The 25,653-nt window shown below is 39.3% G+C and overlaps 1 protein-coding gene across 8 annotated transcripts in view; it reads left to right on the top strand.

The window, feature by feature from the left end:
• LOC121506861 (F-actin-monooxygenase MICAL2-like) overlaps positions 1-25,653 on the top strand; it is a 58,242-nt gene that overhangs the window by 24,368 nt on the left and 8,221 nt on the right. For 4 of the 8 annotated variants that reach the window (XR_005991693.1, XM_041782868.1, XM_041782848.1 and 1 more), the window contains exons 5-23: positions 393-494; positions 2,966-3,121; positions 3,246-3,346; positions 3,632-3,889; positions 4,829-4,944; positions 5,094-5,220; positions 5,342-5,432; positions 7,461-7,608; positions 9,058-9,257; positions 11,997-12,100; positions 12,272-12,343; positions 12,432-12,563; positions 12,968-13,078; positions 13,820-14,086; positions 16,181-16,288; positions 21,103-21,283; positions 21,370-21,446; positions 21,529-21,625; positions 23,661-23,709. Coding sequence is in view for 7 of the 8 variants with exons in the window: in XM_041782868.1 (XP_041638802.1) it covers positions 393-494; positions 2,966-3,121; positions 3,246-3,346; positions 3,632-3,889; positions 4,829-4,944; positions 5,094-5,220; positions 5,342-5,432; positions 7,461-7,608; positions 9,058-9,257; positions 11,997-12,100; positions 12,272-12,343; positions 12,432-12,563; positions 12,968-13,078; positions 13,820-14,086; positions 16,181-16,288; positions 21,103-21,283; positions 21,370-21,446; positions 21,529-21,625; positions 23,661-23,707 (2,495 nt within the window). In the remaining variant the exon portion in view is untranslated. Of the gene's footprint in view, positions 1-392; positions 495-2,965; positions 3,122-3,245; positions 3,347-3,631; positions 3,890-4,828; positions 4,945-5,093; positions 5,221-5,341; positions 5,433-7,460; positions 7,609-9,057; positions 9,258-11,996; positions 12,101-12,271; positions 12,344-12,431; positions 12,564-12,967; positions 13,079-13,819; positions 14,087-16,180; positions 16,289-21,102; positions 21,284-21,369; positions 21,447-21,528; positions 23,599-23,660; positions 23,710-25,653 lie in introns of those variants that run through there. The other 4 variants (XM_041782831.1, XM_041782840.1, XM_041782881.1 and 1 more) reach the window with 4 other exon arrangements.

Consider the following 25,653-nt stretch of genomic DNA (forward strand, 5'->3'; position numbering starts at 1 on the left):
TTTCCATTTGTTATTACACAACAAAGTCCCAGGCTCAAGTTTGCACGTAGTGCAGTCACATTTCCTCCTTAACCTGCTCTTCAGTTGGCATTTGTTTATTAAAAATCGAATGAAACGCCACATTTCATCGGTATGCTCGTTATTTATTTTTGTCTTTGTATTCACAAACTCTTTTCATCCACACATTTAGAAATTCTCAAAGTTGGTGGCAAAGATGTTTCTACTGAGACACTGTTAAAATGTCCTTGAGCAAAAATACCAAACTTTATCAGCTGGCATTTTACACGCTCTATGTTGAATGTGCTGCACAAAATGAATATTCCTGGGATTTATGTAAGGTTTTTCTTTTCATAAGTTCTCAATCTAAAATTCCCTTTGTTTCCATCCGTCAGGGATTGGGTGGAGATCCGCAATCCGACCTGCTGATCACCCTGTGGCTAACTTTGAGTTTGATGTGGTGGTGGGGGCTGACGGACGCAGGAATACTTTGGAAGGTGAGAGAACCGAAAACAAAAGGGATACACAGCAAAGATGCCTGAAGGATGTACTTGACCTTGCTCACAAAGCACAAGATAGAGTTACTTTTGTCGGATCAGGAAAGAACAGTCTGTAACTGAAATGGAGATTTTCCCACCACTCATATTTAAAGCACTGGACTGAAGCCCTTTGTCTCTTGAATCACAGTGGCTATAAAAACTATACACCCCCTTGGATGTTTTACCCTTTTATTCATTTTAAAAATCAATCATGGGCAGTATAATTTGTCTTTTTGGACAAAACAATAACAACCTCTTTAATGTCAAAGTGAGAACATATTTCTAAAAAGTAATTTCAATTAGATCAAATGTAGAATAAGTGATTATATACATATCCCCCCCTCAAAAGTGTCTGACCCAATTGAACAGAGGTCCAGCCAATTGGTGCTCGTAGTCTGGCAGTCGGGGATCACCTGAGTGCAATCAGTGTGTCACAAGTGATTGCACTCAGGTGATCCCCAACTGTCAGACTACTAGCACCAATTGGCTGAGTGCAATCGGTGTGTCAGAAGTGATTGTCGTATAAACACACCTGTGTCTGGACGGTCCAGTCACTGGTTAATCAGTATTCCGGGCTACCATTACACCATAAAGACAAGAGAACATTCCAAGCAACTCAGAGAAAATGTTATTAAAAAAGTGTAAGTCATGGGGTGGATACATTTTTTTTCCAAGGCACTTAAAATCCCCCACAGTTCACTTACATCCATCGTTAAGAAATCAGGCTGTCCTCACAAACTGAGTGACTGTGCAAGATGGAGACTAGTGAGAGAGTCAACCAAATCACCTATGAGTACTCTGAAGGACTTACAAGCTTCAGCAGCTGAGATGTGAGTGACTGTATACAACAACTGTTGCCCGGGTTCTTAACAAGTCAAAGCTTTATGGGACAGAGACAAGAGAAAGCCAATGTGAAGAAAACTCATTAAATCTCAACTAGAGTTCACCAAAAAGCATGTGGGAAACTCCATGATCAAGTAGAAAAAGGTCTTTGGTCTGATGAGACCAAAATTGTACTTTTTGGCCAACAGGCAAGATGCTATGTTTAGCAGACACCAGCACAAATGCACCACCCCCACTGTGAAGCCTGGTGGTGGCAGCATCATGCTGTGGGGATGCTTCTCAGCAGTCGTCCCTGGAGGCTTGTAGAGATAGAAGGTAAAATAAATGGGGAAAGATATAGGAAAATCCTGGAGGATAGTCTTATTCAGTCTGCAAGAGAACTATGGCTTTGGAGAAGATTTATTTTCCAGCAGGATAATGACCTGAAGCATACAGCGAAAGCTACACAGAAATGGTTGAAATGGACCTCGACTCTGGAGTGGCTAAGTCAAAGCTAAGACCTCTATGGCTGTACTTGAAAAGGACTTTTTATACCAGATAATTTTGCAACTTAACAGAGCTTAAGCAGCAAAGAAGCAATGGAGTAAAATTTCAGTGTCCAGATGTGCAAGCCTGATAGAGACCTATCCACACAGACTCAGTGCTGTGAATGCAGTCAAAGGTGCCTCTACTAAATACTGACTTGAAGGGGGTGAATACTTATGCACTCACTTATTTACATTCCATGGTTTTATTTAATTTACATTACTTCATAGAAATCTTTTTTCACTTTGACATTAAAGAGATTATTATTGTTATTATTGTTATTTTAAGATTTATTTTTGGGCCTTTTCATGCCTTTATTTGATAGTGCAAGGACCGTGGATAGACTCGGAAACAGGGAAGAGAGTGAGGAGAGACATGTGGTAAAGGGCCACAGGCCAGATTTGAACTTGGGCCGCCTTCTTACATGGGTAGCGCCTTAAACCACTCGACCATTTGTGCTCCCAAAAAGAGATTATTTTTGTAGAAAAAGCCAAATTCTTTTGACTATGATTGATGTGTAAAATAAATAAACATATACCTTTTCTGGACTCTGACTTTGAACAACCTGTGCTGCTTTATTTCTGCTGTGCGACTCTAAATAAAATCCACCTTTCATAAACTAAGATGTGTCTGAAGCCATTGATCTCTCCCAGTGGGAGAGGTTATTCTTGAAACATTGTACAGAAATAGAGCAGACCCGGGGGCTCAGAACAGCAGATGATGCATGCTCTCTGGACTCTCCATCTGTTTTTCTTGCTGTTTCAGTCTCTCTCCTAAGAATGCTGTCATCAAACTACCAATTCTCAGATGTTTATGCCTAAAAAGGACAAAATTAGTCCTCACAAGATGTTTAGCTCATTCTTCAATAATGAAGAGAGCTGGGGGAATTGATTTTCCCTTTGTGGTCAGCCTTTGTCTAGAAGAGCATTAAAACCATTTAGATCAGCAGAGGAGGAAAAAAGTCCATCCTGTTTTTTTTTAACAGTGACAATTTGGAGGCCTTGTGCGACAATTTCACACACTTAACGTCTGCCCCATAAAAGTAATGTTTTCTGACCCAGGTTTTAGAAGGAAGGAGTTCAGAGGGAAGCTGGCGATTGCCATCACCGCCAATTTCATCAACAGGAACACGACAGCTGAGGCTAAAGTAGAAGAGATCAGTGGTGTGGCCTTCATCTTCAACCAGAAGTTCTTCCTCGACCTCAAAGAGGAGACAGGTGAGAGAGCAGCACAGTTAACCAGACAGGGATGTGTTTAAGGCAGAAAATCAGTGAGCCAGCAATCAAAATTTGTCCCAGTTTATGAATCGTAACCTTTGTTGATCTATATCGTATGTTGCAGGTGTTGATCTGGAGAATATTGTGTACTACAAAGACAACACACATTACTTTGTTATGACTGCAAAGAAACAAAGCCTGCTGGATAAGGGAGTCGTCATCAATGTAAGTGTGTAGCAGTAGTCAGCTTTCACTGCTGTCCTGTACATTTCAGTATTTCTTAATCTTATTTGTACTTTTTCATGTATTTTATCTACCTGTTAGAAATCACACACATTTGGTATACAGTGGAGAGAGTATTCATGTATTAATTTTATTTTGGTGAGCAGCTTTACAAAAAATTTTTGATGGAAACAGGGGGTCAAAGAAAGTTTGAGGTCTTTTAGAAATGTTGGGCTCATGTCTTCTTGGTCTGAACTTCCCCTGACTGCTGTACTTCTCTTTAAACAGGATTATGCCGACACCCAGATGCTGCTGAGCAGTGAAAATGTAAACCAGGAAGCTCTCCTATGCTACGCCCGGGAGGCTGCTGACTTTGGCACCAACTACCAACTTCCTACGCTTGATTTTGCCATGAACCACTGCGGGCAGCCAGATGTGGCGATGTTTGACTTCACCAGCATGCATGCTTCAGAGAATGCTGCTCTGATCCGGGAGAGGTTTGGACATCAGCTGCTGGTTGCGCTGGTTGGCGACAGCCTCCTAGAGGTAAGGAAAGGGAAAGGAAAAGGGTGGGTGTCGAACGGTGGAAGGAGACTTGTGTGACTGAGTGGAAAAACAATCAGGGAGTCACGGCTGAGATTCTCAGGTTGCTCTGGTTGGCTTGATGCTGTAGGATGAGGGTGGGAGACGTGGTTTCTTTTAATTCTGGCATGTGATGTTGATATTCCTGCTCCAGTGAGCTGTGAGCTGCTCATGCACCTTTCTGTAAACAAACTCCTTCCTGATGATGATGATGATATCAGTAATTCTTAATATTATGTTTACCATAAGGAGCACAGTGGCTAAACTAAAGAGAAGTCTTTTGATTACTGAAGAAGATTGCCTTAATGACAGATGGAATGTGATTCAGTACAACCAGCCCCACACTACAATCACCTGGTCTATTTTTCATAGTGATAGGAGTTCACTGCTACTATTCTGAGTTCTCTATATGGACGTTTTATATATGTGTACTTTTATTCATCTGCTTTTATTGTGTTTTTTGTATGTGTGTGCTTAACAAATTAAGAAATCTAAACTTTAACAAAAGCCTGTCTACTCTAACAAATGGATGATTCACTACACCAACTCATTAATATTCTCTTATCATCTTGTTTAAACCTTGTATTTTTCTTAAACTCTCTTTTTGGACTCCTGAGTCAGTCAATGAGGATGAGGATGAATGATGATAATGCTCTTTCCGGTATGCCCAAACCCATCATTACCCATCATCTGTGTCTTTAATGTTCCTATCACTGTTTGTTAATTTAGAGCTCGTGTCTACATAAAATCACCTTTGATGTTATAATTGCTCATGTTTTATGAGAATTAAAAGTATAAAAGAAGTACATCAAACAAAAATCTGTTTGCATAGGCCTTACGATAGCTGCTGCTTGAAGGTTTTCTATCCAGTCATTAAATGTGATCTGGGGATTTTATTGTCAGCCCTTTTGGCCCATGGGTACGGGTTGTGCCAGAGGCTTCCTTGCTGCCTTCGACACCGCTTGGATGGTAAAGAGCTGGGCTCAGGGACGGACCGTTCTGGAAGTGCTTGGAGAAAGGTGCACAAACATAAACTATGATTATATTATATTTCATTCAGTGCCATCAAGTGTTGCATGCCTAGACATGTTTTCTTAATAGACACTTCCTTGTTAAGTAACATTGAGTTAACACACCACACCTTTTAAAATTTGTTGTGTTTCCATAGGGAGAGTATTTACAGGCTGCTTCCACAGACAACACCTGAAAACATTGCCAAAAACTTTGAACAGTACACCATCAACCCCGGGACTCGATACCCCAACCTTAACTCATCTTGTGTCAGGCCACACCAGGTGAGAGGAAGGACAGTATCACACTATATCAGATTGTTATCACTGGCCTTTAAAAAGAAACACCACTTCTTTTATTTTTTTTTTCTGATTATTTATTTTCCCCTTCCTTCCTTTCTGTCAGGTGCGTCACTTGTACATCAGTGGAGAGTTGAGCTCCTGTTCTCTGGAGCGAGCTGCCTCTATACGTCGGCCTGTCAATCTCAGCAGACGAGGTAAATTTAACAGAAACGAGAAAGGGTCTAGCAGCAAACTATACATCTCTGATGGACACACTCACAGACTGTTCATCTGAGAAGTTGTATGTATTAGAGAGGAATTGCCCTAATTTGCCAGTACAACTTATTCCCAGGTTAAGATTTTTTTTTCAATTCAGCAATACTCATAAACAAATTCTGGCAGTTGCATTCATGAAATAACCATATTGCAAACATTACAGACTGGGAAACATTTCATAAATAAAACAGAGAAAAGGGTCAGAGGTCTAATCTGGGATAAAATCATGTAAAGACCTATTCTAGAAGTAGTTACACATACTTCATTGGCACAAGATAAAGACAACATAGCTACTCTAGCTATGTAACAAGACTACATAAGCCAGTGTAGCTAATTCAGCTCTAGGAATGTGAACTCTAGCAAACAAAGCTAAAGCTAACTGAGCTACAGTGATAACGTATCTACATCGCTTAAATAGCTTCTTTGTGAGCTTAGCTTTTGCTATGTTAGGTACGTAGCTACAAAGCTCTGTTAGCTCTGCAGCTCCACTATCTAAGCACTAGCAAGATAGGCTTTAGCAATGTGTGTTTTAGCAATGTGTGCTTTAGCAACGTGAACTTCAGCAACAAAAGCTTTAGCAATGTGAGCTTTAGCACTAAGAACTTCAGCAGTGTGAGCTTAAGGAAACATAGCTAAACCTTTCTTAGCGACGTAGATATGAAGCTTATGCAGCTGCTTTTTGAGCTTAGCTATACCTCCGTTAGTTGCATTGCTATGTAGCTCTGTTAGCTCTGCAGCTCCCTAGCTTCATTATGTATAGCTAAGTTTGCTCCCTAGCAACATGAGCTGTAGCAAACAAAGCTAACACCAACTTAGCTACTTAGCTTATGCAACTGCTTTTTGTGCATGACTTTAGATACATTAGTGACATAGCTACGTTATCTATGTAGCTCCAATATCTAATTAGCTTATGTAGCTGCTGCACTAGAATGTTTTCATGGAGAACGAGCTATTTTTCCTGTAAGAGGACTGTTTACTTGACTTTATTGAAACATTTTGTAATCAGGTTTTGCAGGTCAGGTTTTTTGCTTTTGACTTTTGGTATCCTGACTGTTCCATTAACCCTTACCCTAAACAAAGGTTTAATAAGATTTTATTTAGAAAATTTTAGCCTGTGTTTTTGTTCTGATATATCTGGTGTCTTAGAAGAATGGTCTGCAGCCAGACTGTCTGAAACAGGCAGATTCCTGTGTGTTGATTTTATGAGTTTAAAGTTGGACCTCACATTGAAGAAGATGAGGAGTACATTATGTGCCTGCCTCTGACTCTTACGTAGTATTTAGGGTCTTAATCTGACTTGAACATTTTTGCGTGTAGTTACCTTTCCTCTCTAGAAGCCACACAGGACAAGATAAATCTGCATTTAGGGAGTATGACAATCTGAGGTTTGTTTTCACATATCAGTGCTTTGCAAGGAGGGAGACACTTAAACAGAACAGCTGCCAAGATTGTGGAATGAAAATTAAAAAACATAAATCTCCATCTACAAGTTCAGTAATGGTTGGTGTTATTGCGTTAAAGAAAACTGCATTTGAACTTTACAAAGGCAGGCCCAGGTATCATGATGAATTTATGAGGAAATAGTCCTTTCCCTCCATCTTCCTTATTAAATCATAGTACTGCAGAGCTTAATTAGATTAGATATGTACAGGGAAGTGACTTTAAATGGAGAAGATCTCCAACTAATCTGTGCTGTATGTTTGAGTTACTTGTGCCATTTACCCAAGGCAAGGACATACGAGTCCTGTCAAAGACAACAATGAAATGTACATACTGTACCTCAGTCCCCACTCCCACTCTATCTGTCATGAGCATATTTACTGACACGTCATGTTGATCTGTTCTTGTAACATAATATGATCTTCAGTCTTATCTTCCTTTGGGTCTTAGTGGATGTTTTTCATTATTTTGGAAATGTACTTGAGGAATTCAAACATTACTTTATCAGTCTGCTTTGTTTTGTGCAGAGTCTGAAATCAGACCTGCCAGGCTTCTCACCTGGTGCCAGAAACAGACCGACGGCTACAAAAATGTGAAGATCACAGACTTGACGTCTTCCTGGAGAAGTGGCATCGCTCTCTGTGCCTTGATCCACCGGTTCAAACCCCAGCTCATGTACGTAACAGATAATATCAGAACTATCACAGAACAATAAGATAGTTAATCATATCATATATCTCTGCTGATTTCAAGGCATACCAGACTAACATGACTAAACCTGCTTTTTTCTTTAATTTTGAATGAACTCTACACCCCTCTGAAACAGGGCGCCATGAGGGAATGTGTTTCTTATGGGTGTGTGAAAAATACTTGGCATGAAAGCAGCTCTTTAATCTCCTCCTCACAACCTGTTAAACAGTTGACCTTTTATGAGTGATGATGGATGTGAAGAAAGCTTCACATACACCTGCTGCAAACAGGAGTTTGAAGAGCTCACCTAACACATTTATTCAAATGGCACGTTATCTGTTTGTCTTTGTGTATCAAGTTAACTGGAAAAGGAGTTGTTGTTCCAGCATCCTTTTACTGAAATTCTCCAAAGTAGATTTAGTTCTAAATGATAGCTTTTTGTCTGGATGGTTTCAGAAGGAATAAAAAAAACAAACTCAAACGGGACTCATGGTACCAACTTACACAGCAAAATTCTAAAAACAGAAGCTGTGCCTTATTTCCACTTTTAAGCATCCTTATACTGCATTTTATCAGCCAGTGTGTAGACTGTAGATTAGTACATTTACAAATCTAGTTATGTCTTCTCAACCTGTAATTATTGCCTTCATACCTCCCCACATGCCACTATAATTTGGTGTGCTCCTGTAAGTTTCCAGGAACCACTGGCATTTTCCCCTTTCCCTCCCACATATGCATGCCTGTCAGCAGAGCAGACTGCAGAGAGGGGAGCAGCAGGTTCAGAGAAAGAAAGAAAGAAAGAGTGGACCTCTGTACTTCCAGAATAACACCAAAGTTTGTATTTGTGGCTGCTAGGCTACTGCTCACTTCTGCACATCGTCACTTTAGGTAGACAAATCATGGCAGTTTTTTCCCTCACTACAAATAATAAGCTGCCTTTACTTCTGTAAAAAGTGAAAAAGTTCTCACGCTGCTTTGAAAATCAATGGAGTTCCTGGGTAAAGTCATCAATTGATGTAACTGTTTTCAAAGACTCTAAGTCGCCTGTCAGTCACCTGACACCTCCACATACACATGAGGGTCTCTGAAATAATCCTTTGAAGAATTCCAGTTGAAAACGTGTTACATCCTTGGCTTATTGTTCAGAGCATCCACTGTACTAATGACTGTGCAACTTAAAACAATTAGATTAAAAAATGTGCATTGCAAAGTAATCAGGGCCTATTTAAGCCTGCAACAGACAGAGGTAAATGGTGAAAACTTTGACAGCTCAGGATAAATCACAGTAAGAATTACTGCTGCAGTCTGACACAGTAACTATATATCTTTTCCAGCTGCTGGCCATGACATATGTCTTCTTGATTTTGATTTTTACTGCCTTTCTCTTGCTCCAGTCCCTATTGTGATCTTTTTTCCGTAACCTTTTCCCATCAGAGATTTTGACTCATTAAATGAAGAAGACCATGCTGCAAACCTCCAGCTGGCCTTTGACATCGGTGAGCAGGAATTTGGGATCCGACCATTTACATCTGCGAAGGAGCTGAGTGCTGATCAGGAGCTGGATAAGACCAGGATGATCACATACCTGTCCAAATTCTATGAGCTCTTTCGTGGCACACCTCTTCCTGCCTCAGGTACTTTACAGCACTGTACTACTATCTACTTTTACTCTACTGTACTCTGTTCAAATCTTCTTTTACCATAGAGTGAATGCACTGTAGGTGGGATTCACTGGGGTTCACTGTTCTGCCTTAATACTGCTTGACACCAAAAAGACTTATAAAGTGAGACAGTGTGGGTTTTTAAACTCATTTAGAATAGTGACGTTATAGATGCATCTCAAAAAATTAGAACATTTTGAAGAAGCTCATTTTTTTCTGGGATTAAATTCAACAAATGAAACATCCACATTCACCTCAAACAAATTTAAAACATTGCAAAACTTTTTTTTTTTTTACTCAGATTTTTATGACCTACAGCTTATAAAAATGTAATCCACTATCTCAAAATACTGGAATATTAAAAACAATGGGTCCATAAAAGTATTTATAATACTGAAATGTTGACCTTCTTGAATATTATGCTTGTATGCTCTCAGTGCTTGATTGCAGCTCCTTTTGCACATATTATCAACGCAACATGGCATGAAGCTAATCAGTCTGTGGCACTGCTGGGGTGTTATAAAGCCCAGCTTGCTCTGATAGCAGCCTTCAGCTCTTCTGTATTGTTTAGTCTGGTGTCTCTCATCTTCCTTTTGACATTTTCCTAGAGATCCTCTGTGGGGTTCAGGTAAGACCAGTTGGCTGGCCATGGTCAGCAAACCAGTTTCTGGTCATTTAGCGTCACTGTGGAGAGGTGGAAAGTCCAACTGGAAAAGGAAATAAGTGTCTCTGTAAAGCTTCTCAGTAGATGGAAGCATGAAGTGCTCTCAACTCTCCTGTAGGCGGCTGACGGCATTGACTCTTGACTTGATAAAGCACAGTGGACCAACAGCAGCAGATGACATGGCACCCCAAGCCATCATTGACTTTGGGAACTGAAAACTTTGGATTCCAGGCACCTTGAATTCTGAAACTCTCAGATCCTCAAAATTTAGTTTAATCTAAAAACAGGACTTTGGACCACTGAGCAATGGTCCACTTCTTTTTGCCCTTAGTCCAGATGAGAAGCTCATGATGTTCTGTGGTTCAGGAGAGGCTCGACACTAAGAATATTACACTTGTAGCCCATTTCCTGGACCCATCTGTGTGGTGGCGCTTGATCCACTGACCCTAGCTCATCCCTGTTGCTTGAGCTCCTTTTCGCATCACACTTTTCCCATCAAGTCAACCTTCAATGAATATGCTTTGATACAGCCTCTGAGAAGAGCCTGCCCTTTCAGCAGTGATCTTCTGTGGCATATCCTCTTTGAGGAAGATGACAGTGGTTGTCTCCTGGACGTTGGTCGAGTCAGCAGTTTTCCCCATGATGGCGGTTGTGTGTACTGAACCAGAGGGAATAAAGGCTGAAGAAACCTTTTCAAACTTGACATTTCATTATAGAGAAACTTGAGTCTTTGAAGTAAATCACAAGAAAAAAATGAACTCTTGGATGATATTCTGTTTTTTAGATGCACCTGTACGTTAAAGTAACTAAACCCCAGAGTTTTGTTTGTGGCAAAAAATGCCTTTAGAACATAAATGACAGAGCTAGGTGGGGAAAAGGAAATGGCACACTCACTTACTCCTGTCCCCATCAGCCACATCATCTATAACTGGAGCTTAAGTCATTGTCGAGCCAGTTTACTCAGATAAAGCTGGGGTATGTTGGACACACCCCTCTGTTGAGTGATTGACTGTACAAGCAGATTCATCAGGAAGTCAGTACTTTCTTTTCACTGTCTTCTGAAATCTAAAGAACAGGGAGGAGATCCCCCTGACTTCATGTCAGGTTTCACTTTAACCTCCACCAATAATTGAAATATATCTGTTGTATTTCCTCACAATAGACATTATTGCACTTTCTTTGTTTTGTGTACTTTTTCTGAGATCAGGTACAATTTAAGGTTAAAAAACTTGATTTCTGGCCATATGATAAAGTAAACAGACCAGTGAGTCTTTGATAGATTGTAGAGATTTCTGTTGAGTCAGACTTGTTAATTTAAGGCCATAAATCTGTTTTCCTCTGTTTTTAACTGTATCCCTACTGAAGCTGTCATATTGCTGTTAGTACTACATGTATTAGTGAGGGTGGTGTTATTGCACACCATCTATACTGCTCCTTACTTGTACTTCACCTCTTTTTTCTGTACTAAACTCTACCACAGTCTACTTTTTACTCTACTGTACTTTACACTCCTCTATAGTGCAGTCCTCCTCTGACTCCTGTTTTTGTCTTCATCTTTCTGCCTATTCCTCATCTTCTTCACTGCATAGTATGACTAAAATGAACACAAACCACAATTATTAAAGAAACAGAAATTCCTCTCAAAAGAAAAGTATTAAATTACATTTGGTTTCCTGTGGAAATGTGTTTGTGTTGTGTGTCAAGTATTGAAGCATGGGAGGAATGTGTATGTGAAGCAGAGCTGCTGACTACAAACGTCTGAGATTCTTGACAACTTTAGGACAACTGCCTGTATTTACTGAGCTTTTAAATGCTTAACTACATACCATTTTTTTCAACCTCAACCAACCATTGTCCTCCACCTGACATGCAGCCGAGTGATAAATAAATGTCTTTATTCTAGGGAGCTGTTCTGCACACAGATGCAGCACCTTTCTGTGTTTTTTCAGCTGCCTTAAATAATGTTTAGCACGTTATGGAGCTCTTTAGTAAAGCTGTCCTTTGAAATTACAATGAAAACTCAGATTCAGTCATGTATTATGCTGCAGGTTTCAGAGGAGTGGATGAAAACAATGAAGATTATCCATCAAGGGAAGTCAGAAGTAATAATAATATGCTCAATCATGCACTGCCCAGGAAGCGGGTACCAAAGGTAACTCCACACTCTAATCTGAGGATATAAATTCCACACGTTAAATATCTCACTTTGGGTTTATTTTATGTTCTTTTATATTCCTCATACATTTTAATGAACATGTGGAATTATCTGGCATAAAACACTCCTTTTACCTGTTATAGATTAATTAATGTGTGATATTTTCAGGATGAAAAGAAGTCAGATGGCACTGATCCAATTTACAAAAGGAGGAGGAAATTTTGCAGTTACCTGGAGGAGGTTTGTATCTCTCTGTGTTTGAAACTCCACAACTGTAAACCCCCCATATGTTATGGGACTACTGTAACTGTTGTCTCTCTCCTATTAGGCCACCAATCTTTCGAGTAATGGGTCCCCAGTGCGAGAGAGCCCGGAGCCCAAAGAGAACAAAGTTCGCTCCATGGCTACTCAATTGATTGCAAAGTTTGAAGGCTCACCCACAATTGTCCGGAAAACACAGGTAATAAAAAACATAATATGTACAGTAAAACACATTTATATTTTGGTTTCAAGTGTGGATTTTCTGTAGAAGGACTCTAGTTTTTGTTGTCTTTTTCTAAAATTTTCAAGTATGCATCAATGACTGTAAGGTTTTAAATATATTCAATTATTTTTTATGAACAGAACTCATTTTTGTAAATTTGCAATATTCCCATAGATAAAAAGGTCTGTTTCCCTTTTTATAGATCTTTAGGATGTTAAAGTTTCCCTGTATGTGAGCTTATGCGCTAATATTTCTCTGCTTGTTTAATCGAACAAAACTTTCTCTTTTCTAAATCTACAAGTCTTCTTTGTTTGCTGAACTATCTTTTGTGTTTTCAGCCTTTTCTATTCTTTTCATTGTCTTCTAAACTTTTCTTCAAGTCTCAGTCAGACTGTGAGAGGTCCTCCCCACTGCAGACACTTGACCTGACTGTGAGTCTGCCCAATAAAGTCAGGCCCCCGGTCCCACCCAAACCTCCTCCCGAGATCCAGGTAGTCTGGAGCTGCCAGACAGCTGTTAATACATGTAGACTGTACAAAAAGTAGCTAGGCATCAAGACAGTGTTAAAAGCTAGTGACAGTTGAAAGACTACATTTAAAGAAGAACATGACACACTGTATTTAAATGAAAGCACTGGTGGTAGTCATAATCTTCAAGAGTCACTTTACCAGTTTAAGTGTTTTGTCATACTTTTGTATGGAGTGAACTAGGTCAAGATGATAACCAGACAAAATACCTTTGGAGCTGTTGAAGTCAGAGCCTTGTATTCATGAACTAAGCCTTTGGAATTCATACCCAAAAGCAAAAAAGCGCTTAAGTGCCAAGAAAATGATAATGTAAGTGTAAATGTAGCTGTTGAGTCAGGGGTCTCAGGTGTCTGACCCTGCTGTTCTCCACTGCCCCAAAGGGAACATTTTTAAAACAGTTCCCTCTCATAAATAAAACCTTACAATGGATGATTACATAACTTTGGCTAAACATTAAGCAGACTTGAGTACCCACTGTAATGGATTACTCAAGCAAGATGCTTTTCATGCTGTCCTGGCATGACTAATGCCTCAAAAACTTGTGCTATGCAGTCAGTGAAATATTCATGTAGTGATAGGGCAGACACATTAAAAATCACATTTATGGTTCTTAACTTATCTACTACCTATAAGTGGATGACAGTACAGCTGCTGTCTTGATGAAAAGTTGTATGACAGCTCACTTCTGTATATCATTCCTGTCAGTTTGAAGTCAGTCTCAGAAAAGCAGCAGAAAACTTAGTCCGCCTGCCTCCAAAGACCCTGCCCAAACCTCCGCTCCAGCCTCAGTCTCAGCATCCATTCTCTGTAGTGAAACTCAGACATGTTGATCAAACGCACGCTGAGAAGAAGCCCCCGCCTCAGCCTGAGTGTGCAGACCCCCCTGCTTCTCCTCCCTCCTGCCAGTCTGCAATCCATTTCATGTCAAGAGTCCTGCAGCGCCTCAGGGAGGTGGATGAGCACATCTCTGAGGTGATCTATATCTCCTGCTTCTTTAAGTCTTTCACTTCTCTTTTCTTCTCTGTCAGCATTTCTAACCCTGGTTATTGTTGTATGCTCTGATCCCCAAAAAGGCCCCAGAGTGAATGTTGATTATATATTATGCCTTGATTATACATTTAGGCTTGAGTAATGTGTAGTGTGATGGGGAAGTCAGCCCCTAAATTATCCGGTCTGACGAAAATGGCAAAAGCAGGCCTACAGACCTGGCACAAGCTGAGACAGTCACACAGGCGGATTATTTGCCAGTCTGAGTCGAGTGGAGCAGATCGACCGGGCTGCAGACACTCTTACTTCTGTTAATAACCTGTTCTGATTTCCAGATGTGTTCACAGCTTGCAGGCGTAGTTCAAAATATCAATAAAGGTGTAGTTTTTTTTTTTTTTTAACTAATAATAGCAGTAAAGATGTCAAACTGTTGAATACCTAAATGGCTGTTTTGAAAGTTTTCTTGAAATACAGGAGAAAAAGTAATGAAAATTCTTGCAAACATTGCTAATGTCATTATACTGTATCTCACGCTACTAGGGCCTGTGTCCAATGATGATCTCAGTTTCAGGGGTCTTCTTATTACTTGGCTTTCAAAGTTTTCACCCAGTACTTCCATTTCCTTTAGTAGTGACTTTTTTTGTCATTGCTCTGTATGCTCAATATTTGTAACCTTGCAAAGCAGATGGATACGCCTGTTTCCTTGTTTCTAATCTGTTCTATTATTACCCACGCCAATGAAATCGGCAGGGGGTTATGTAAAGGGTTCCGTATCTTTGTTTGTTCGTTTCTTTGTTTGTTTGTATGTGTACAAGAGGACTCGAGAACAGAAAGTCGGATCTTCACCAAACTTTCAGGGAATATTGGGATAGTGACAGGGAAGAATCGATTAGATTTTGGTGATGATCTGCACACCCGTTCGTTTTTTCTTGGACTTCGAATTTTGAACACTATAGTAATCAATGGGAGCGTGAGCTCCTCAGTGGCACTGCTTAGGCGTGGGTCTGCCGCCTCAGATTGCCATTCTAGTTTGTTATTGGTCTCATTAACTGCTTAGTATTGGTATCAGGAATGGCCCAGAAAAACATTATCAATTGACTTCTATTTGCCGTTAAAGACATGAACCATTCAGATATGTCTTTTTATTTAAACCAGGATGTATATACATGTCTATTTTTGGTGTTAAAATGGAAATTTAAATATGGATGAAAATGTAACTTCTGGGCTTTTGCAACCAGCCTCAAGCAACTCTCAAACATCTCCACTTTGTTGCATTTTCTCAGTGGTTTAAATAAACACTGTAATTCAAGGAGCTTATTCATTTAGAAAGCTAAGGGCTGAAAATGTTTGGCTTTATTGGCTTTGTATAGAAAGTAAGTGCCGCTAGTGCAAAAAAATCACATTTAGTGGACACAAGCCCATATCTGTGACCACTCTAGTTCATATGTTTAGCTGTTCTGTTTGTAATGATTTCTTGAATAATTCCCTCTCTTAATTTATTCCCATCTCTATTTTTTATGTGCACCTGCATTTTGAACACCATGTTTTTGGCTTTATTGGAGCTCAATGAAATGTTTCTCGTAGCTTTCAACAATCTCCAAGTGTTGACTGCCAGAGGGTTTACAGATCATAAATAGCTGCTGAATGGCATATCCAACAGGTGTAGACTAATGATCAAAAACTATTTTGACTCTTTCAAAGTCATAAATTACTGGATACATCCCTTTGTGATTTATCTACATGTAGAGGTTGCCCCTGATTTCTCTGCCAGGTCTGTGAGGCTGTCTCAGTTTTCTGGCCACCATACTGTGAGAAACCACATCAAGCTGGGTGTAAAACGAATGTAATAAAGAAGGCCTCGTTCCTCTCAGAGATATCTTTGTTCTCCTCCAGACAATACACACTTAGCTGTCAAATTCAGCTTCTTATGGGCTGGGTAGAACAGAAAGGTCTGTCTTGTTTAAACTGTACAGTGATAACTAAATAACTATTAGTCTGCCTAATTATGTAGTTGATGGGTGAATGTGTGCCTTTGTGCTGAGGCTGATGGTTTGTCTGGTGTAATCTGTCATCCTGCAGATAAAAGCTCAGGTACAACAGGCTAGAGAGTTTCAGACAAAGAGTATAAAGGAAAAAGCTGTTCACCTTACTGAGATGTTCACAGGAGACGGCCCAGCTGTGCCCAAGGTGAATTGATCAAGCTTGATGTGTGACTCCACCCTGACCTTGTGTTAGTGCCACAGCATGCCCTCACAGCATGTTTGCTTGCATGTTAAAAACATCAAGTTTGGATTCCTTAGTCATGCTTGCAGCCAGTTATCTCCCATTAAACCATTATTTTGCATATCATACAGATATTTTGATACTTGAATGTATCTAGATTTATTTATTTACGTTTTTAACTAGGAAATAATAAAAGTAATGGTAAATAAACAGTCTTTATGGAGATGATCCCACAGAGACTTTGAGTGTGTTTCTCACCTCTGTTTTATAAAACTTTATAGTGAGTTTGTTCAGCTGTTAAGTCAGCATCTTTAATGTTTTGGTTCACAGTCATCTCTTAGCAGGGACACTGTCAACTGCAGCAGGCAGATGTTTTTAATAAAAAACCTCAGAAACCCACTGAATCAGTTAGTAGAGGGAAAAACAGAGTTAAAGGGGGGAGAGTGTCTCTTCTTAACTTGAGGTGGATGACCATGTTGCAGTCAGAGAGCAGTGTTTAAACAGTGAGGCTTGCTGCCAGTAATGAGCTGAAATTAAAGCAAACACTTTCTCTGGCACTGGTTGTAGGTCACTATTTCTTAATTTCTGACTTAGTGAAATCATTCTGCAATAATGTTTGGTGTTGCTTCTGTGCCTGTATGCAGTCATTTTTTGCAATAAAGGGGCCGTGCTGACCAAAACTTCCTGTGGCTAATACACTTACTACGAACAAGTTTAGTACTTGTTTAGTACTTTTAAGTTTGATGTTTTTTTAACATAAAAATTGAACTTCTAAAATAATTTTTAAGACAGTAGCAGCATAAATCTAATCCATTAAAGTACACCAATAAATGGCCGTTACTTTGACTCAGTTTAGCATGTCTGTATTTCAGTATAAGTAGACTTTATGTCAGCGGTTCTCAGCTGGTTAAGCATCAGGACCCACCATCAACTCCTTGACGACAATTTGTGGCCCAAATTTCCCCAAATGGGGAAGTTTACACTTGAGATGGAACAAAAGATGTGATGGATCAAAGATGGAGACTTATCCTTCAAAAATAAAGCACATCATAAGCTTTTTTCCCTCATAATTTTTCAGGCACACATCCACAGGAAAGAGCTTTGCAGCCCATTTTTGGGTCCCGGCTGAAATAGATTTTCTTATTATTTATCTTAGCCTTTAAGGGGACATATATTTTAAAGATAAACATTCATTTGTATATATTGCACATACACGTAGGTTCTTTGCAGATGACATCACGCCGCAGCGACAAACTCCTGATGGGGGCAAGTAGAGATTTCTGCAACTACCAAAAGGCCATGTTTTGAACTGTTTAAACTAGGCCAAAATTTCAAAGCTACCAAGCCTCTTTTGTGTCCTGAAAGTAGTAAAATATTAAGGCAAAAAAAAGTTTCAATAATCCACGGAGAAACAGCAGCAGCATGCAGGAATTTAAAAGGCCTCTGTCTAAAGCCTAGAGTAGCGGTGTCACACAACACTCATGTATGGTCTGTTTCCACAAAGCGGTCGAACTTGATTCAGTACAGTTTTGCCACAGTTTAGCGCATCAGACTCTGATCTTACCTGTGTTTCCTCTGCTGATGTCTGTTGAGCCTCACTCGTTGTGACAGGAAACCCGTCAGAGATCCAGATCATGTGACTCAGCTCAGTAGAGCTGGTTGTTTGACTCCCCATCAGCTCTTCATTTGGTACCAGTTTGGCTTTTTAAACGTGGATCAATAATGGGAAAAGGATGTAGGAAAAGAAAACTGGTACTCAAACGGGTGCTAGCTGCAGAGGCTAACATAAAAGTTGAGTAAAACAGGCTTGTTTGTGGTCGCGTACCCCACAAGGTTCATATGGTTGATAGTACATCACTGTTAAAAAACATGTTTGTTATAAAACTTAAATTTATAAAGGGGCTCAGCTAGCCTCTTAGCTCAGTATTAAACTTCTCTAGACTTGTCTCTCCTTGTCTGGCTAGACGATGCTGGAAGGTCTGCAGGATTGATTTATTTGTGATACTGATTGCCTCCACGGCAGGTACATCAGTTAAATTGTGGTACATACATATTCAATACATGTAGAAATTTTCGGATGATAATTGCAGCGTACAGGCCCATTTAGAGCTGTAAAGTACCGACTTTCCTCTGTTCCCATTCATTACTAATGGCTGTCCCCTACTTCCTGACCCCCAACAGACGTTATGGATCATGTGATTGCAGACTACCTAAATGACCCCTGAGTTAAGGAGCATTCCCCTAAGAAGCCTCAAGCTTTATAAGGATACTGGTGTTTCTAGCTCTTCCTTTTTTCCTTTTTAAACTTGTAATAAGAGTTTTTGTCCATGATGTCATGTTTGTTCTGTTTAGGACAGCATTTTTTTTAAAAAACCATCAGCCACAAACATAAATTCTTAAAGGAGAAAAAGCATCCATCTGAGCAGCCGAGTTGTCGCCTTACATTGTCGTTGTGTATCTTCTTAATCACCATCGACAGATTTATGAAAAAGGACTTCTGCTGCCTTGCATGGAAGCTGAACGGCTGTTTGTGCCCCTTTTGCTTTTAATTAGCAGTCGACGCACAAAAGAAGTGTGTGTTCTTGTGGTGGCACTTTGTGGGTTTTTCTGCCCCACCCATCCCAAACAGCCAGAGCCGACTCCACAGCCAGATGTTAGAGCAGGACTCACACTAGTTTAATGAAAAGGAACGGGTCCTAGTTCACAATATTATACCGTTTTTATTCAGACATATGAATCAAATTTGATTCCTAAAGAGCAATTGGAAAACTCTTTAAACATTATCATCTCTCTCACTGAACCATGTGTGTTTATACAGAACCGTGTGATTACCCCCTCGCTGTAATTATCCTACCCACTTTCCTTTACTCTGTTTTTCTCTGGGCTGAATGTTGGTGAGCAGTGGTAGAGGACAGTCCAAAAACGTCTCCACAAAAACTTATTCTTGTTCTTTATTTCTGACTGAGAAGTGTTCTCAAGTGTTTATTACCTTGACATCCTGTAGTCTTCCTCAGAAAGGTCACATGATTCTACTGTGACGTGGCTTTTCCCTTTTTCACATGAGGAAGACTGCGGGGCGCTATCAGTCAAAAAATGTCAGGCTAACAAATACTTTTCTGTCTAAAAGAAATTAGAAGTATAATTGAAAGAGGATTCTGGGGTTAAGGCTTTAAAATAAAGGCAATGGCCAAGGCCGTCCATGGGGGGGGCTTTCTGGGGCCCAGCCAAAGTTAGGGCCCATGAAGGTCGGTTAAATCAATGTCCATTGTAAAGTTAAGCTTTGATAACTGTATGTATTCGTATGTACAGTGCTTAACAAATTTATTAGACCACCTGTCATATTTGTCTCAGAGACCATCCAGCATCATGAAGTGCTTTAATGCAGACTCTTTCATTTTCAGTGAGCTCTCCACGTTTTACCATTTTGAACAGGAATGAGGGATTTCAAACTGAATTCACCTTTTTATACCCAAATTTGAGCTGGCTCACTGGGCTTCTCTGAGAAGTCGGAAAATAATCAAGCATAACATTCAACCACTAAAACTCATTTTTCTGTTCAGGATTGCAAGTAAATAACTATAATTTGACATATTAATCAAGAAATAATAATGTGCTTTATTATTTTTTCAGTTTTTTTGTAAATCAGTAAATTTGAAAATTCATGGATAACAATTATAATTATATTTTAGCATTAAAAATATCATTTGGGTTGAAGAGCTTCTACATATTGGTGTATTAACCATTGCAGAAACATAAAAAATGATTTCGGTAATCACCAATGCTGTTAATTTAGGGCAGCTGTGGCATAAACCTTACTTTGGGTGGTGGTCTAATAAATTTGTTAAGCATTGTATATATACCTATACTCAGTACTAACCACTATTAATAAATAACTTATTTATTTATGCTGTAGTATAAAGCAATTTAAATGGGCTAAAAGTGGCAAAAATGGAAAGAAAAGGTGGTGAAATGGATTTTTAAAGGTTAAAGGTAGCAAAAAGGTGTGTAAAAAATATTAAAATGCAGTTAAAATTGGCAAAAAGGCGTCAACCAAGGAAACAATTGGCAGAGAGTGTCAGAATTGGGTTTAAAGAGGCAAAAATGGGTGGAAAGGTGGTGAAATTGGATTTCAAAAATAGAAAAATGTGTTAAAATGTTGCAAAAATTATTTTACAGTGTCAAAAAAGGGTAAAAATTATTTAAAATTACATAAAATTGTGGAAACGTGGCAAATAGTTGCAAAAATAGACAGAAAAAAGTGGTTTAAGGGTTAAAATGTTTGGGAAAAAGTGGTGACATTGGATTTCAAAAGTAGCAGCAGTGGGTTTAATTCATCATGAGGAAAACATTCTGTTGTAAATCCCGCACACTATATTAAACAGATAGATTTCAGTAAATATGCCTTCTAAAATGAACTGTTTTGTGTTCTTTATTCACACTTGCTGTGCTCCTCTCATCCATCTGTCATGTATGAGAGCAGTCAAACATCACCTCTCTGCCTCTCCTCCTCTCTGCTCATTAAATCTTTCAACTGCAATGCATGATGGTAAATATCGCCAGGATAGAGACCAGGATAAACAGTGCTCATTCAGATGGACTCCCTGACCCTGTAACCTGATATTTTATCATAATGAAATATCTTTCATGTAGACGTTTGAACTATCCGGACGTGTTTTATCATTATTTATGTTATGATGTACGGAACTTACATAAGAGCAAACCCAGCCTTGAGACTAGAGCCTTGTTTCAGATTTTATCACTGGTGTCTGTGTCCTCAGGGAGGATCAGTACGAAGGGCGTTCCCTCCATCAGGTGACAGGTGTCACTCATGTGAGAGGCGGGTTTACATGGTGGAAAGGGTCTGTGCGGAGGGTCTCTACTTCCACAGGGAGTGTTTCCGCTGCTCCACCTGCAGCTCTGCTCTACGACAGGGAGCACATGCCTTTGACTCTGAGCATGGTTTGTATCATTTGCTGTCATGTTTTATTTTACCAAGGGCAGAGTTTAGTGTTTGATTTGACCTAATGATTGTTTTTAATCCACAGGAAAGCTGTACTGCCAGCTTCACTTTGACCAGCGCAACAACGGGACAAACCTGCGGAGGAATTTATCTCAACGCTCAGTTAGTAAAGTTATACTTAAATCTGTCTGTTTTTTTATTTCTAGTGTCAATTATCTGACTTAACCTGTCTTCACATCCTTAGCTTCGTTTTGGAGCTACTGTTCAGGAGCGACCTGCAGGTGACCAACAGAGCTCGGTGTCCAGCAGCACTGCACCGCTGCAGAGCGAATCCTCAGCAGGTACCTTCAGCTCGCTCATAAAGAAGCACCTGAGCTGGCCCCTGAGTGTGACCCGCACGGTGTGTAATGCCCCCTGGTATCTGTCCCGATGTGTGCGTAGCACAGCCCAGGCCCTCACCCACCACCTAAGGGACAATGCCCAGGACTACACCTTCCTCTATGAGCTGCTAAGCATGAGTTTGCCCCTGCTGCTTGTCTTACAGGAGGTACTGCTGCAGATGTACATGGAGACTGCGCCTGATGGGCCGGGCTCCTTACAGCCTGTACTGTTGTGGCTGCAGGAGCAGATCGGACACAGGCTAATTTAGATGCTCCACAAACAGGTGGTAATATTTGACTGAGCGTGACTCAAAACAGTATAAAGTCCATGAAAAAGAGGCAGATCAGCTGGAACATTCTTATCTTATTATAATTTATAGCTGTGCACGTGCACCTTTTTATGTTTACCTGCATTTTCTGATGAAACTGTGGGCAGATTTGTTAAAAGACACTGTACTACAGAGGGCTGGGAATATATAAGAAATAATGAAAGCTGAAATTTTGTAGTTGGTTTGTTTGGATTAATACGGAACCCCTAAGAGGACACACATCCATACAATTTATTTGAATCAAATTTTCCTGTGATAAGGAGTAGATGTCAAGATTTTTCTTGGGATTATGGCTTATTGATGGAGTTTGCTTCGAATAATGATGCTTTTTATGTGATTTGTTTACTAGTTTTCTGGGGATCTTGTGAAAATGACATGTTATCATATGAAAACCAACATTTTTATCTCTATATAACAACATAAATAAGTCAAAATCTCAAGCAGAAAACTGGCTATACTTATCACTTTAAAACAAAGTAAAATATGATTATGTATAGATGAGTGTCAGCTTAGGACTTGCATAGGATAACTTGTGCAACTTTAAGAGGTAAAAATGCAAATAATAAAAAGGCCAAAGTCAGTGCTTTAAGATGTAGGACTGCTGAGATGTCAAATCATCATTGCTGTAAAATATAACCTTCGAACTGTTTTGGAAAATGAATCCTTCAGTTTCTTTAGTCTAACTCAGGCTCTGACTGACTGACTTGATGCACTTTATCGTTTGAGAACTGCCAGGTCGACGAAGCAGAAACCAATCAGGGTTTCTTGTTAAGGCAGACCATAAGGCAGGTTTACCTTTGACTACATATGTGCTACTGCCATATGTTGTATTTTATACATGCACATCACTTTGCTTATTATCTTTATAAGTCCTGACAGTTCTGTTTACTCTCATCATCTGTTTTTATTGATTTGTCTGTTTATACCAAAGAATATCTGATGCTGTGGTTTGGAGTGTCTCTCTGATTATTTAGTTTGACTTTGCTGCCACCTACTGTTGACTCTCAGAATAACCATGAAGGCAACACAGATCCCCTAAACCTCACCTTGTTTTAACATTACAGGCAGTGAATGTTTGGACTGATGGCTGAAATGTTTCACTGTAGACAATAGAAGCTGGTGAGCGTGCTGTGATGTATTTGAATGTGCTTGCCGCTCTTGCCTTAATTTAAACATCAACTGTAAACCTCTTTATGCCTCACAGTTGTTTCCATTTCAATCTCACTATCTAATGATGCTTCAGAGGCAATTTAGACTTTTTCCAAATAAAATAACTGAAAGTGACTTTCATTAACATAATTCAGGCATTATTTTAAGTGTTTACGACATGATATGCTGGATGCGCAATGTTTGTCTTTTTGTTATCTAACGTATGAGGCTGAATGAACTGAATCTGCTGCATGTGTTGTGTATAGAGCAGTGTTTTTAAAATACCAAAGAATTGTCTTCACACGCACACTGACTGGACTTGTGTAACTTTATTTAACATGTCTGTAAAACATGGTGACAATCACACAAACTGTAACTTGGTGCCAATGGAGAAAAGTTGTCTTTATTATGAATGTCAGTATTTTGTTGTTTCTATAAAGATTTTCTACCTTTGTGCATCCATCTCATTTCTGTCCATTTGTGTGTTTGAGGTCATTTTCTCTTTTCCTCTCATTCAGATGAAGCCTTTTATGAAGAGTGTGAGCTGGGAGAAATGACGTTTTGAAGGTGATCACCGGCATGGTCATGCTGTGGTGTGACAGTGATGATAAATAACCCCCGCAGAGCATCTTTTAAGACTTAACAGCCATGCTGAAGAAATGTTTGAAGTGAGAATTAACTCACAACTAATGATCAACTTTAGTGTTTTTTATTAATGCTCTTGTTGGAATAAATCAGTATTAACTTAGTCTAGTTTAAGACCACTGCCCTTTATCTACTGATTTCATTATATTTACAAAATATGAGTAATAAAGAAAACAAATATTGTACAATAAGTAAAGAGAGGAGACCAAAAATAAATCATAAAGAGGCCGTAAGCACAGAGTTGTTACTGGTGATGAATTTCTATTGTAATCATGACATTTTCTCAGAATTTCCCCTCAGAGTTAAAGCCAGAGTGCAACTTCAGACCCCCCCATCTTCCCAGATGGCCCTTAGACCACTGTTAATGTAGACAATGAGCAGAGGAAAAAATTTGTAGTCTTTCAACAAGTGTTTTTATAAACTTCAAAAACAATCAAGACTGAAACAATTTCATGAGGAGTGACTTTATGTTTCAGCCATTTTTAAGAAATCTACCTGCCGGCTGTTACTGGCAAATATAACGGATGTTAAACATGTATTTATCAGTCCATTCTTGTTAAAGCTGCTGTTTTATGTCAACTTTTGGCTTCAGGTGTTTTGTCCCCCCCTTGTGGTATGCTGCAGTGTAGGGTCTGATCTCCCTGTTAGAGGCTAAAAATTTCAAACATTCAAAAGAAAATAAAAATATTTAAACAATATGTCAATTATACCTTTTTTTAGTTTTTTTTTTTTTTTTAAAGTTCAGCCCCTAAATCGCCTGTTGAGAAAAAAGCTGGCCCCTGTACAAATGTAGTTGATGACCCCTGGAATAAACTATTGTAAGGATAAAAGTGAAAGAGCATTTTAGCCCTTAAAATAAAAAGAAATAGAAGCAGTGAGGAGCACTTTTGAGAGGACAGAGTTTCTCAAGCATGAGAGAAAACAGAGAAAGATGGAGACATACACACAATTTCAGCCATAATAAGATTAAGTACTAAGAATAATATTGATAATTGAATTTAGATAATCATTGAAGGTACAGAACAGAAATAAACACGGAACAAAGGGAGTACAAATGGGTGTCCAGATTTAAAGTATTACTGAACGGACAAAAAATAATTCTAGCACATTTCACTCAATCTTGGACTATGTTTGGTTCAAAGTGAGACTACATGGTGAATCCCCCTGAATGTGTTTCACTACAGAAGTGCAACAAACCACTGATGAAAGGCTCTTCACATGCTGATGATTACCATATATCCATATAGAGAGTGAAGCTGCAACAATGCAAGTGGGCACATTTTCAAAGTTTTGTAATCTATACTTAATCTAAACTTTTAAAATATGGGTAACAATTCAACAAAGATTTCATCACAGAAAAAATTGTTTGTAAGTCTGATTAGATTCTGTGATTTAGCTGGTCCTTTTTTTGGTTTCTCTAGGTCCATTTTTCGGAAGCCATTACCTCTTTTTCTGATCAGCCCAGAGGCAGGCAAAGGTAGGCAGCTGCCTGCTCCTGGTGAACACCTAATTCGCTTACTGTTGAGCTGATATTTTTACTTGTAAGTAATTAATATTCTCATTATAAAAATCCATACACACTACAGTCGCATCAGCGTATCTGTAATTCATGAGTAACTAGTGTCTCATTCTTGTAGCCTGTGAGAGATCCTGTTAGAAAACTGGTAGTTTATGGAAACACATGACAGTAAGAGCAGTGAAATATTTTTTCTTCTGCAACAACCTGATGGCAATTGCATGGAACATTTTAAAACTTTGCCATTTTCATAATCAACATCATCAGTTAAGATGGGTCTGGTGTCTTCTCCAGAATATTTAAGCAGCAAACATAATTTTCATGCTACAAATTTGTGCATTTTCTTCACC

The sequence above is a fragment of the Cheilinus undulatus genome, linkage group 1, assembly GCF_018320785.1.
Source record: "Cheilinus undulatus linkage group 1, ASM1832078v1, whole genome shotgun sequence".
NCBI classification, from domain to species: Eukaryota; Metazoa; Chordata; class Actinopteri; order Labriformes; family Labridae; genus Cheilinus; species Cheilinus undulatus.